The sequence below is a fragment of the Ammospiza nelsoni genome, chromosome 1, assembly GCF_027579445.1.
Source record: "Ammospiza nelsoni isolate bAmmNel1 chromosome 1, bAmmNel1.pri, whole genome shotgun sequence".
Classification (NCBI taxonomy): domain Eukaryota; kingdom Metazoa; phylum Chordata; class Aves; order Passeriformes; family Passerellidae; genus Ammospiza; species Ammospiza nelsoni.
In genome coordinates, this window is record NC_080633.1 from 128,836,733 (window position 1) to 128,849,297 (window position 12,565).

The window sequence follows — 12,565 nt, forward strand, 5'->3', positions numbered from 1 at the left end:
CAGGGCGGCGCTAAGCCGAGCGCCGCGGCTCGGGCCCGCCCCCGCCGTCTGGGGGCGAGGCTCCGCCCCGCTCGCCCGCCCGGCCCGCGGCTGCCGGGAGCGGCTCCATGCGCTCGTGCCGGCAGTGCGCAGCCGCGGCGGAGCCCAGCCGGGAGGAGGAAGCGGCGCGCGGGGAGGGAGGCCGAGGCCGGCGGCGGTGGCGGCTCATGGCTCGGCGGACGGGCGGGCGGCCGAGGCGTGCGGGCCGCTAGCGCTCCCCGAGGCGGCGGGCGAGGGGGCGAGGCGCCGCCGGCCCCTCCTGCGGCGGCGGCAGCTCCGGCTCCGTGTCGGGGGCGCGGCGGTGGCAGCTCCGGCTCCGCGCCGCCTCCCCGCGGGCAGGTGTTATGGCCCCTTGGGGGAGCGCAGAGGGCTCCCCGGCTTGGAGGTCAGCGCAACTCCTGCTCCTCGTCGTCTCCTGCTGCGGTAGGTACCGGGCAGTGACGCCGCCCGTCCGCCGCCGGCTCGCGGGCCGGGAGGCGGCCGCGGGGGAGGGGGAACAAAGCGGCCTTTCTCCCGGCCGGCCGGCCGCGGCGGGGTCCCTGGAGCCGCTCAGGACCGCCGGCACGGCCGGCTGCTGACCCCGTACTTCCCTTCTCTGCCCCCAGCCCCGTCTCCTCCTTCGAACTCGACTGCTCCAAAATACGCTCCGGGGGTTTTTGTTTGTTTTGTTTGGGGTTTTTTGTGTGTTGTTAATTTATTTAATTATTTATTATTTGTGGGGATGGACGGAAATCTCCTCTGGGAAGTCCTTTAAACTGCGGCCGGGATTCTGGGATTTGGCCCAGCTGCCCTGGGCTTGCTCTCCCGCAGATGTGCGGTGCCGGGAACTCCGGAGTTGGCGCGGGGCCGCACAAACAAGCCAGCCCCAAATCCTCTGAGTCACGAGTAATCGCTGCCTGTGGATAATAGGGATGGGTGCTTGGGAGATGTTCCACGTCCGGCCGGGGCGGACGAGGCCTGGTGTCGGGGGCAGGGCGGCCCCTCCGGGCCGCGGAGTCGGGGGCTGGCACTGGTGATGAGTTTGTGACACATCAGCACAGGCCCGCAAGACCTTCCAGGGACCTTTGCTTCTGCTCAGCCTATCCGCAGTTCATAACCGAAGAGGATTTCATTCCTGGATATAAACCCATCTTTAAAGCAGAACTGCTAATGAAAAATATTAGTATAAATGTACTGAGGTTGGTTTTTACAGTGTAAAGGTGGCCCAGTAACACATGACGGATCAAAAACACAGATGCTTGACAAAGAGAGTCGTCTCATGTTTTCTCAGGGAGTTGTGTTTGTTTTATGAAGTGGAGCATAGGTTGTGTCCATGGGCCTCCAGCAGGAGAAGCAGCCTTTGGCACAGAGCTGGGCATGTGCCTTGCCCTGAGGAGGACAGCAGCAAGGGCCCTGCTTCAGCAGTTCCTGAAGTGGATGCCTTTGCCCTAAACAAACGATTGAACATCAGAAATTGGAATCTCTTTCACTGTTAAAAAAGCAAGCTTGTATTTGGAACGTCAAGATATTTCAGATTTGCCTTTGCAAAGTGTTATGTCCAGGACATGCCTGTGCTGTAAAAATCAGTCCAAACTCTAAAAATGTAGATGTACTACATAATCTTGTAGGATTGTTTCCCATTTCATATTTACATGAGCAGAAGAGTAAGGAAGGTTTCTTCAGACAGAGCTACAGCTATGCCAGTACCTGTAACCAAATAGATAAACTGGTAGAGTTTAATTTTTGAGTGGGTATATTTGCATGAACAAAGTGGGGTACTGACTAGTCTTAAATGCATATTAAGTAAAGCAAAAGAATTTCATGTCAAAAGGTAAACTACAAACACAACTGAAAGGGAGTTAGCTAATGGTGGAGGAGGAAGTGGTAGCAAAAATCTCAAGTTTCGATATATTAAGCTGTTCTTCTGTTTGCATACTTAATGTACTTAAAAAATTAATTCCTGTGAAAAGATTTTTTAACAAACTCAGTGTTCTGGTTTTATTATATTCATCACAGAATTGAAATTAAAAGTCAAAATTATAAGTGTGATATTCCTCATCAGCCTGACCTAAGTAAAAAGTTTCGAACTGTGATACTGTAACTTAGGTGTTAGTCAGCATTTCCCTTACAAAAACTTAAATCACAAACATAATCTTTGGTTAGAGAAAAACCAGCCAAATTAAATTTTTTCTGGATAACGCTATTCACAGACCTTTAATCAAGACTTTTGAAAGTTCAGCCAAGCAGGCTTCATAAGTTTCTTCTGCCTTGCTAAGAAACACATCACCATCCATTAGTGCCCCTGCCAGGAAGGAGAAGGTGCTTCTGGTTTTGATCAGCATACTGTGTCACTTCATCCTCATGAGGAATTAGTTTCTCTTAACAGGTTTTGTTTAAAATGTCCTAAATTCTTCACTGCTCAAAGGAAAGGAGCTTTAACGTCCCTAGGCTATAGTATCTGAAACAAAAGCAAGCATTTATTGTGTAGCTTTCTCTAGCTTTCACTTTTATTTCAGCCATTTATTTATTTTGAGAGAAAAAAGTGAGACTGGGAGCTATGTCCTATTAAGCTTTTTGACTTCCTGTACAACTGCTTTTTGCTCTTCGAAACTGATTTAGTATTGACATGAATTTGATCCAGACTGCTGTCAGCATAGCTCTGGACTGTAATGTTGATGCTGAGCAGAGCCTTGCAGGTATCATTATGTTAAGGCTTTGAATGCAGTAGGCAGTACCCAAGGTAAATTCATGCCTGGGAAAGCAATGGTGCATCACTTCAGTTGCCTTCCATTATGTAGTTGCACAGCTAAAATGTCTAGAATTTTCTGCTAATTAAAATACTAAATTCACCAAGGTTGTTATGTGGGCATTGAGCTCTCCAGAGAATGTTTCTGTTTCCCTGTAGTTGGTGAATTTTTCAAACCTTCTTTCTGATGATGACTGTAATTATAAAAATTTGAGAAGGAGGAATACTGATGAGTGAAATATTGGAATAGCACTGACTAACAAGAATTACAGCTTGTTAGGGCATTGGGCAACAGTATTTTTTTGGTTTATATTTCCTGCCTTCCTGTTGGCCTTGAGAGTTTTATATCCAAGAAGTAATTGATTTTATGTGTCTCTATATAATCCTGGCCTAGCTTTTACTGGGACAAATATTAAGGCATTTCTGCTTATCTCAAAGGCCATAACAGTTATCTGAGTTTAAAATAGAACCATATGTTGTGCAAGTAATTATTTTAGGGGAAAAAGTACTGCTTTAGAAATCAGTCCTGTTCTTGAGGGAAGTATTTTTCAAACCAAAGTTCCATGATTGATTAGCTGTAAATTAAGTAAATCTTGGAATCATAGAATCATGTAGGTTAGAATAGACCTTCAAGATCATAGAATCCAACTGCAAATCCAGCACTGCCAAGTCCATCACTAAACCACGTCCCTGAATGACACATCTACATGTGTTTGAAGTCCCTCCAGGCATGCTCATCTTATTTCTTTTTTTTGCTGTAACACGAGCTTCAGTTAGAGAATTGAATTTGTAATGTTACCACTTTGTTTGATTTTTATTTAATTCTTGACAGGATGGTGGTTCATATCTGATTGTACTGTGATGGGGCACTTTCAGGACCAGTTTGTGAGGGATTGGTGTTCAGAGCAGAGGCTGAGTTATGAAAACTCTCTTAGCTGGTATAGTGCAGAAGTTAGGACATGCCTTCCTTTGGAATTGAGTCTGGAAACATGGATATTTGGCTTCTTCAGCTTTCTGGAAATTCAAACTTTATATAGTCTTGACTATATTTGTCACCCAGATATATTAATTTGAATTTCTGTCACAGTGAGCAGAAGACTACGGGCAATTTCTATAAAGTTTTGTACAGTTGGTAGCAGTCAGTGCAGCGGTACAGTAGATGAATCTCCCTGCTTCTGACTTCCAGGTGTGAATGTTAGTCAAAAAAATATTTACAGTAGTAGGACAGGGACACTAAAAGAGTTCCAAGGTAGAAATGGCATCAGAGAAGGTCAGTCTTAATTATCCTTATCTCTAGGTTGGTCTTTGGTTTGGTGGGTTCCCTTGGAAGCACTAATGACTGAACATTAGTAGAGATCATAAAGGAATTATTCCCCAAAATTGTGATTGAAACAATGTTTTATGTTAGACTACTGAGACTACAGTGCTACTGATATTATTTTACCCTGTTTAAGAAAAACACCTATATCAGCTTTAAAACATTTAATTTTGGATTAGAACCATTCCAGGTTTCTGTACTACAGATGTTGCTGAAAGGGATAACTATACTGTGTATATAACTCATACTTCATTTGGTTCTTAGGGAAGACCAAATTCTTCTTAGGAAGAAGTAGAATTGTCATAAAAGTTCACTTGTCAGGACCCAAACTTTACTTGCGTGTCAGTTTGTTAATGATGGTGTGAATGAGGAAGAATAAATAGTTTTTTGAGTTCATTCACCTTGTTTGAAATAACAGCCTGAATCATGTAAGCAATTAAAGTCTGCCAGCCAGTTTATTCAACTTTCTAAAGAAGTTGAACTCTAAAGCCAGAACAGACTGTCCTAAAGGAATCACTTGACTTAATAAATTATTATATCTTAAACTCTTGACTTTCAGTCTTTAGTGATATTTTGTGATATACTGAACAGATATTTTGCTAAGCTGTAAATCTTATTATTGGCAAAACCACTGCATTTAATTTATTAGAACAGTTTTGTAGGCTTTTAAGAGAACATGTCCTAATTTTAACACTGTAGAAATTTATGTTGTCTAATAAGTTAATCATATGTCAACTTGTTCAAGTATGTACACATTCAACTGACTGTTCAGAGCCAATATTGCATCTATAGTCAAAATGTCTGTGAGGTCATGTGGATAATATTTAAAGCAACTTTCAATCAAGAGGAGAAAAAACCCCCATATCCTAAACAACTTCATAGCAAAAAGTTTGAAAATTGAATATAAGGTAGTCGGTGTAATTGTTATTATGCAGTAAATGAGAATACTGTCAGCCAGAGAAAGAGCAGAGGTGTACTTGTAACCAGAATCATGACAGAAGCCATCTGACTCCATTCCTGTCATCAGAGCAGAGCATGTAATGAGGATGGCTTTTTCATCTGTTCTGTCACTGCTAGGAGAGGAAGAGCTCTACTGCATTGGTGTTGGAAGGACCCTACAGGTGAACTTATTTGATTCATTTACTTCAGTCACTGCTGTTTTAATATCAAATAGATGTAAATTGTGTCAGTATTATTTTCAACTAAGCACTAAATATTTATTGTTTTGTACTTGGTCTGGCTAAAACTTAAAATTATTATCAGTGTTGTGATTTGTTAGCAGATCTCAAATTTTTAAACTTTGTGCCTTTGGTATATTAGGTACGTTCCTTCACACAAAATATACCTTTGACCAAATTCTTCAAGTTTCCCAAGGTGTAGACATTATTTCCATACTTACTAAGTATAATTCACTAATTTCCTTACAGGTTTTTGAAAAATTCATGGGTACTGTTTGTACTGTGTAAATAGTGTGGTTTTGTTTACTTAGATGTCTCTGCATTTTCTAGTTTTAGTGTTCCATTTATACTGTCCCAGATAGTTAATGATTATGTTAAAATACTGGAACAGCTGAGATATCTAGCTAGGCAGTAATTGAGAGAGTGTGATTTGTTGACACCCTGGGATGTTTTTAGCTTGTATGCATTTCAGAATTACTAGCTGTGGTGTTTTTGCAGTGCCAGTTATTACTTGAGGTGTTTGTTGGTTGACAAAATTGAGCCTCCATAGTTTACGTGGTTTTAAGAAAACACTGAGTACCAGTGCATTGGGTACTAAAAAATTTGGTTGTAGATTTGAGTTCCTGTGTTTATCCCCTCAGTAGAAATAAATGCTCAGACTGGTTTATAGGAGGCTGTATGATACCATACTCTGAAGTATTGCAAAGTATTTGTGTTGTTCTGTGTTACTTTTTTGTTCCCTATAGTTGATTTTTTGATGCAGTTGTTACTTCACTGATGATTCATTATGCAAAGCTTTACAATTACTTTGAAATATACGCTATTGATTCTTGTGAGTATCTAAGTTAAAACTACTGAATTCAGCATAATTGGCAGATCAGTGCAAACGCTTCAAAAACGCCCTAAGTTGTGGTTTGGACTTGTTTCTCTGAACAGCTGCTTTAAATTAGGACATACTGTTAACTTTTGATACATTGTAATCATGGTAGTGGTGTCTTCTTATCAAGGCTAGCATATTTAATAGCTATGTACTAGATTTTTTTTTTCCTGCTATTCTATTTGACACTGAATTTTAGGTTATGAGGGAATTTCAGTATATCTTTCTCAGCTATTTAGTGAGGAGCAACTTTTTGTAACCAGTCAGGAAGTTAGCAAGCAAAATTAGAGCCTCCCCAAAATTAAGAAAGCTTACAAGTAGAGCATGTTTCAAAGGGGGGAAGGGAGTCACACAAAACAGTTTGGTTTAGTACCTTGAAGAATCAAGGTGGTCTCTCACTTAAGCATCTTGTGAGTTTTGGTACTTACAGGACTTTCCCAGGTACATTTATTTGGTCACGGAATTTTTTGTTGTGCAAGAAAGCTCAATGTGGTTACACTCAGTAAATCATAGATTCCGCAAAGCAATGAAAGTGAACTCTCCTGGACACTGTTTCTCTGTGAGGGGAAAGTACATTTGAACTATATACATTGAAACTGCATGTTTCACCCATGTGATTGTGTGTGATTCATGACTACCCTTTGCTTAACCTTGCAGGTGTTTCCTCTGCGAAGTGGAAGCCCCTGGGACTGGCTGTGGGTAACCAGAGCAGACATGCAAAGTCAGTTGTAGCCATATAACAGTAGAGTGATCCTCTAACAAGCAGTGTGAGCGCACTTTGGCACGTAGTAAAAGTGTCTGTAATGAAGTTCCTTGTATTTAAAAGTTAAGAAAAAATTAGTCTGCTAGAGAGTCCTGTATCTTGGTTTTATTACTCCAGCTTTGTATGCATGTATTGGGAGATAGAGATAAGTCCCTCTGTAAGTACAGAAGGATTGTGAGAATGTGGAAAAAATAATGTTTTCTTCTAATTTATATCTAGTGTTACTAGAAATAATTTTGTTCTAGTCAATAGTGTATCTTGAAAATTTAATGATCCTACTCATTTAAGGAGCTGCTTCTTTAGAAAGAACTTTTCAATAACTGAAGGCAAGCAGTGTACCACAGAAAATTGAAATCTTGTTTGATGTGCCTTGTAGTGAGAAGGCACACACATTCATATGCTCTGACTTCTAGATTTTAGCTGTATAAGAATTTTAATAAGACTTTGCTTAATATCTTTTTTCCTATACTTCACAAAGTGTATTATCATTCAATGAATTAGTATTCTCTGGTAGGGTGTTTTCCTTCCAGAAAATTGTATGGAATAGCTCAAATAAAAGCTTCCATTAGGGATATTGTAGTAACTAGGGCTGAGATAATGAATACATCACATGCAGTAAACAAATCCATATATATGTGCTTCTCTTATCACATAGATTTAAGTGGAGAATTTAACCTTCCCTTTCTTTATTTCCTGCACATAGAGTTCAACAGAGTAATTTTCAAACAAAGATTCATTTTAGAGTCCTAATTAAGGTGGGTTTTTTGTTTGTAATGTTGTTGTATTTACTTATAGTAAATACAACAATATTACAAACAAAGAAAGCACCTTCATTTTACCAAAGAATTGCATTTTTCCATTTGCTGTGTTCTAGATAAGTGCTTAGGGAGAGTGCAGAGGAATTTAACTCAAAATGTGTGTTTAAACAACTTTGAAATATTTGTAGCTGGAGTTGAGAGAAGACATATTTCATTTTTTCCAATTTTTAGTTTTTTAAAGGTATGGAGGAAGAACATATGTCCTTTCCATGATCTAAACATCAGTTAAAGTTACCTGAGAGAGATGTCTACTCCTAAGTCAGGAAGATGAATGACATCAGACACATGACTCTTGATCACAGCAACTTGCAGCTGGAAGCATTGACGGGGATGGATTTGGGTGATTGTATAATTAGCAGAAATAGCTTCGTTGTCAGGGCACCTCCCATTTGTCATGTTTCCTATCTAAAGGTACTGAACAACCAGTCAGTTCCATGGCTAAAGTTCAACTGGTGTCTGTGGTTGGAGAGATTCATGATGACAGAAGAGCTGGCATGGCAAGGGAGGGAAAGATTGGGGTATCTTGTTAAGGCACATTCACAGCTAAAGGTGGCAGAAATGTTTTTCAGAGTGGAATAGGAGGCCAAGATGTCTACAAGAACAGCTGTTTTTTAAGAGGTTGGGCAAATAGAGGGAAGGAAAGGAACCATTCTTTTATTTTGAGGGTATTATGGTGCCTGAGTGAGCATCTAATCAGTCTAAAAGCTTACTCTTATGGGCAAGGAAAGAAAAGGTTTTGAATGCAGAAAGAGCTTGGAAATTGCTTGAGATCTTGATCTCTGGCTGTCCAAGTATTCTCAGGCAGAGGGGTATTACAGGAACATTAGATTCCTGCATTTGACCTGTACTTTAGCAAATAAGTGAATAAACAACTAGTAGAGATCTTTGAACATTTTGTAATTCAGCAAATGGTTTTTGCCAATATTTTTAAACTTCCATTTTTGTGATCCCTTTTCTGGCTGATACTGGCATTTGGCATTTCTGCACTCCAGCAGCTTTACTGGAGGATGTGCCTGGGAGCTGCATGTTTATAGAGTCCAGTTACTAATAACCTACCTCCCTGTTGTTGCTCATCCAGCTAATGCTGTTTCCAGTGCCTGTTGCCTAGGTGTCGTGTAGTTTGTCTCACTTCAATTCCAGATTTTAAATTGTCTGTTGTGTCTGTCATCTATGCATACAGTAACAAAGCCTCAGTGGATTCACAGTTCTCATGCACATGACAATCCAATATACCACAGCTGAGAGATAATGTTACTAACCTCTTTTTAGGTACTCAATATTAGCTTTCCAGTTTTCCTCATCTGTTGTGGAAATGTGGGATAGTACAGAGGCTGTTTGCCTTTACACTGTAGATGAGTAAGGCCTGAGGGAAAGAACTATGCCTTTGTTGTCTTGCCATACTGAGGAGCAGAGTCCACTTTCCCCACTGTCAGTTGGAATTGCAAAGCTTGTGTGTAGAGCTGTAGTGGGCTGATTCTGACTGAGTACCAGGCACCCACAAAAGCCACTCTTTAGCTCCCTTCTTCAACTGGACAGGGTCATAGACCAAACAGACTTGAGTTAGAGATATTAACTGCATTTAACAAAATTAGAGCAGGAAAATGAGAAGTAAAAACAGACCTTAAAACACCATCCCCCACCCTTCCCTCTTTATTAGCTCTGCCTCGTCTCAACCAGTGGCACAGGGAGGCAGGGAATAGGGCTTAGGTCAGTTCATCCCAGTTCATGCCTGCTGCTGCTCAGGGAGAGGAGTCCTCCTTCTGCCTCAGGGTAGGGCTCCTTGCACGAGAGACAGTTCTCCATGAACTTCTCCACTTCTCCACAGGCAATAGTGGGAACTGCTGCATCATGGGCCATTCTTCATTAGGATGCAGTCCTTAAAGAGCTGCCTTCTCCAGTGTGAGCTTCTCTCTTCATGGGGTTGCAGATCCCTGCCAGGAGCCTGCTCCAGCATGGGCCTCTCATGGTGTCACAGACTCCTCTGAACATCCACCTGCTGCAGTGTGGGTCTCCTCCACCAGTGCAGGTGGATCTCTGCATCCCTGTGCTCCTCCATGGGCTGCAGGGGCACAGCTGCCTCACCACGGGCTGGCTGCACCGTGATCTGCTGAGGAATCTCCCGGCTCTCCTGGACACAGTGGAAGCTTCCAGCAGATCTTGTGGAAAGCCAACTTCTGTAACCAACCCCCTGTTACCAAAACTTGGCCATGTAAACCCAATATAGGTGCTTTCAAGGTTCATGAAGAGTTTTCCTGGAATAAGCTATCCTAATCGTGCAGATTAGTAGGAGCAGCAGTGCAACTGTCCTACACAGTGATGACATCCTTGAAGTCAAATCTGCCCAGAGAGTAACGTTAAAGTCATTGCTGGGGAGTTGAGAGACATCCCTCACTCCTACAGAACAGAAAGTTTTATTGGTGCTTGATAGTGACTTTTTTTGAATTAATATCTTGAAATATTCAGCTGTACATCAGTCTTAACATTTTAAGTAACAGCATGGGAGCCAGGAATATGTATGTGAAAATTAGGTTAATAGGTCTGTGTTTGACTTCCTTTCACTAGTTTTCTGAAACCATCTGTATTTTGAAGCTTTGCAAAGGAGGTCTAGCTGAAGTCTGAGATAGCAGTTTAAGTGTTGGTCATGAAGGAATTCGGCATAAAATATAAAAGCTTTCAGAAATGATTGATGATTAAAATAAAGCTGAGTTTAAGTTTTTAATCTGAAGTCTTACTGACCATACTGCCCACTTGAGAGCCAATAAAGTGCTTAAAGTATCTAATTTGAAATAAACGTGCAGTTTCTCAGGCACGTGTGTTGCTCAGCTAAAATGATCACATCAAACAATTTTTTTGAGGGAGATGAGTTACTGTGGTTGCAAGGTCTGAACTAGCTTTAAACTTGTTTGAATGTGGTGTATAAATTACTGAACATAAGGATCATGGCGTTAGATTCTTACTAAGCAACTCCTTTAAGCCTGTACAGAAATACATTGTACTTTGATGTATTTTTGAAGGGTCCTGATGATACTTAAATTTATTTAGACAGGTAATCAGAGTTTGATTTGCACTTTAGAGTTCCATTGTCCTGGGAGTGCTTTTCTCCCAGATCTGGAAATCTGCTCTTAAACAGGAATGATATGTACTTAAATTAGCAATATACTTCATTATATAAAGGCAGATAAATAGGAATTTGAACATGTAGGCATTATGTCTGACATTGATCTTGTACTTGTCACCATACTGTGTCACATTTTTTGCTATTTTAAAATACAGTGCCTCCCTTTAAAAAGGCTGTAGGGGCAAGTGCTGAATTTTGTTATCAGGTTGGCTTTTAATAGAGTGAAATGTATGTAAAATGAAAGTATTTTTTACCCTTTATTTTACAGCTGAATTAATGCATTGAAACCTCCTCTCCCAGCTACATTTCCTAAAAAGGAAAGCCATAGCTGTTGGAACCTTAGAACTGTTCAGATGCAGAATAAAGTATCACCTGTTGTGGCATTCAAAAAACCCAAAGCATTTGTGACACCTATACAGTGGTGAGGACAAAGGCCAACAGAAATGTCATCTGCGTGGCTGCCTTTAGGCACAGTAAGCCTAACCAGTTACCTTCTGGGGACTGAACCAGCTCAAGTACTTTGAATGAATACACAAATGTCTTGAGAAATCACATTGTCTTGGTGCCCTAACACTGATTATGGCAGATTCCATCTAAAAGTTACCATGTAATGTCAGTGCTGAGCCTCTGAGTACTTCTGTAGATGATCCAGAAAGAAAAGGGGGTAAATAGTCAAGTCGATAACAATCAGAGTGAAGTATGAACAGTGTAAGAATTTGCAAGTATGCTGTCTTCACAACATCTGCTTTATCACAAATAAGCCTTACTCTTCCGTTTTGTAATCTCTATCAACTTGAAATTTCTCCCTAATTTTAGAAAGTTGTATATGTATCTACCATCAATAACAGATAAAGAATTAAAAATTCTGGTACAATGAAATATTCCATGTTTTCTTTATACTTGTTTCCCAGAACTGAACCTCTTCTTGAGATACCCTTTTTGTTTCTCAAAGAGCCAACACACAGCAAAGCCAATGCCCTTAAACTGTGATTTACTATTGTTATTCATTAGACAAAGTTACCAGTAAGGAATTGTAAGGGATGTAATCTGCTTTCATCAATGCAAAAGTGTAACAATTCTTTTCATGTGCATTGAAAACACTCTACATCCAAAAGAATACAACTGCCTGTCAAGTTTGGTAAATGGTATTAACATAAGAAAGTAATGTATTTTTCAGTTAGCTCTTTTTCCAAAGCATTCTTCATCTCTTTCTTCAAAAAAACACTCTTTTTTTTTTCTTTTTTTTTTTTAGTCTAACACAGGTTGAATGTGTCCCAACAAATGGCTGTTGTTTCTTTCCCTAGCTGGCTGTTAACTTCTCATGTGATCTCTCTTTATAAAGGAGTATGTATGTACCTAGTGGTGACTTGCTGGTACTGAGCTTTCTTCTCAAAAACAGGCTTACTCCAAAAGCATGCTATAAACTTCACTTACATGTGAATTTACTGTGCTCCAAGATGTGACAGAGTTGGTAGCAAACCTTCAGTAAATATTTTTGGTTTGATATATTCTTTGCATAATCTTCTAAAAGCCCTTTACTGTCTAAATAATTAAGATAGACTAATACTGACAGTATTCCTGTAAAGTATGTTGAGCACGGTAGAAATGAAGCACAAAAAATAAGTAGCTGTTTCATGGTTGTGTGTGCATAGAGTTTGTTACTCCACATTTCTGATCCTGTACTGATTCTGTGCGAGTGAACCAGGGAATCTTGATTTGGTGTAATTTA

General features: G+C 40.5%; 1 protein-coding gene across 1 annotated transcript in view; it reads left to right on the forward strand.

The window, feature by feature from the left end:
* Nucleotides 1-234: 234 nt before the first annotated feature.
* Nucleotides 235-12,565, forward strand: part of LRP12 (LDL receptor related protein 12) — a 49,590-nt gene continuing 37,259 nt past the window's right edge. The window contains exon 1 of the mRNA XM_059467138.1: nucleotides 235-462. Coding sequence (XP_059323121.1) covers nucleotides 384-462 — 79 coding nt within the window. The 5' untranslated portion in view covers nucleotides 235-383. The remainder of the gene's footprint in view (nucleotides 463-12,565) is intronic.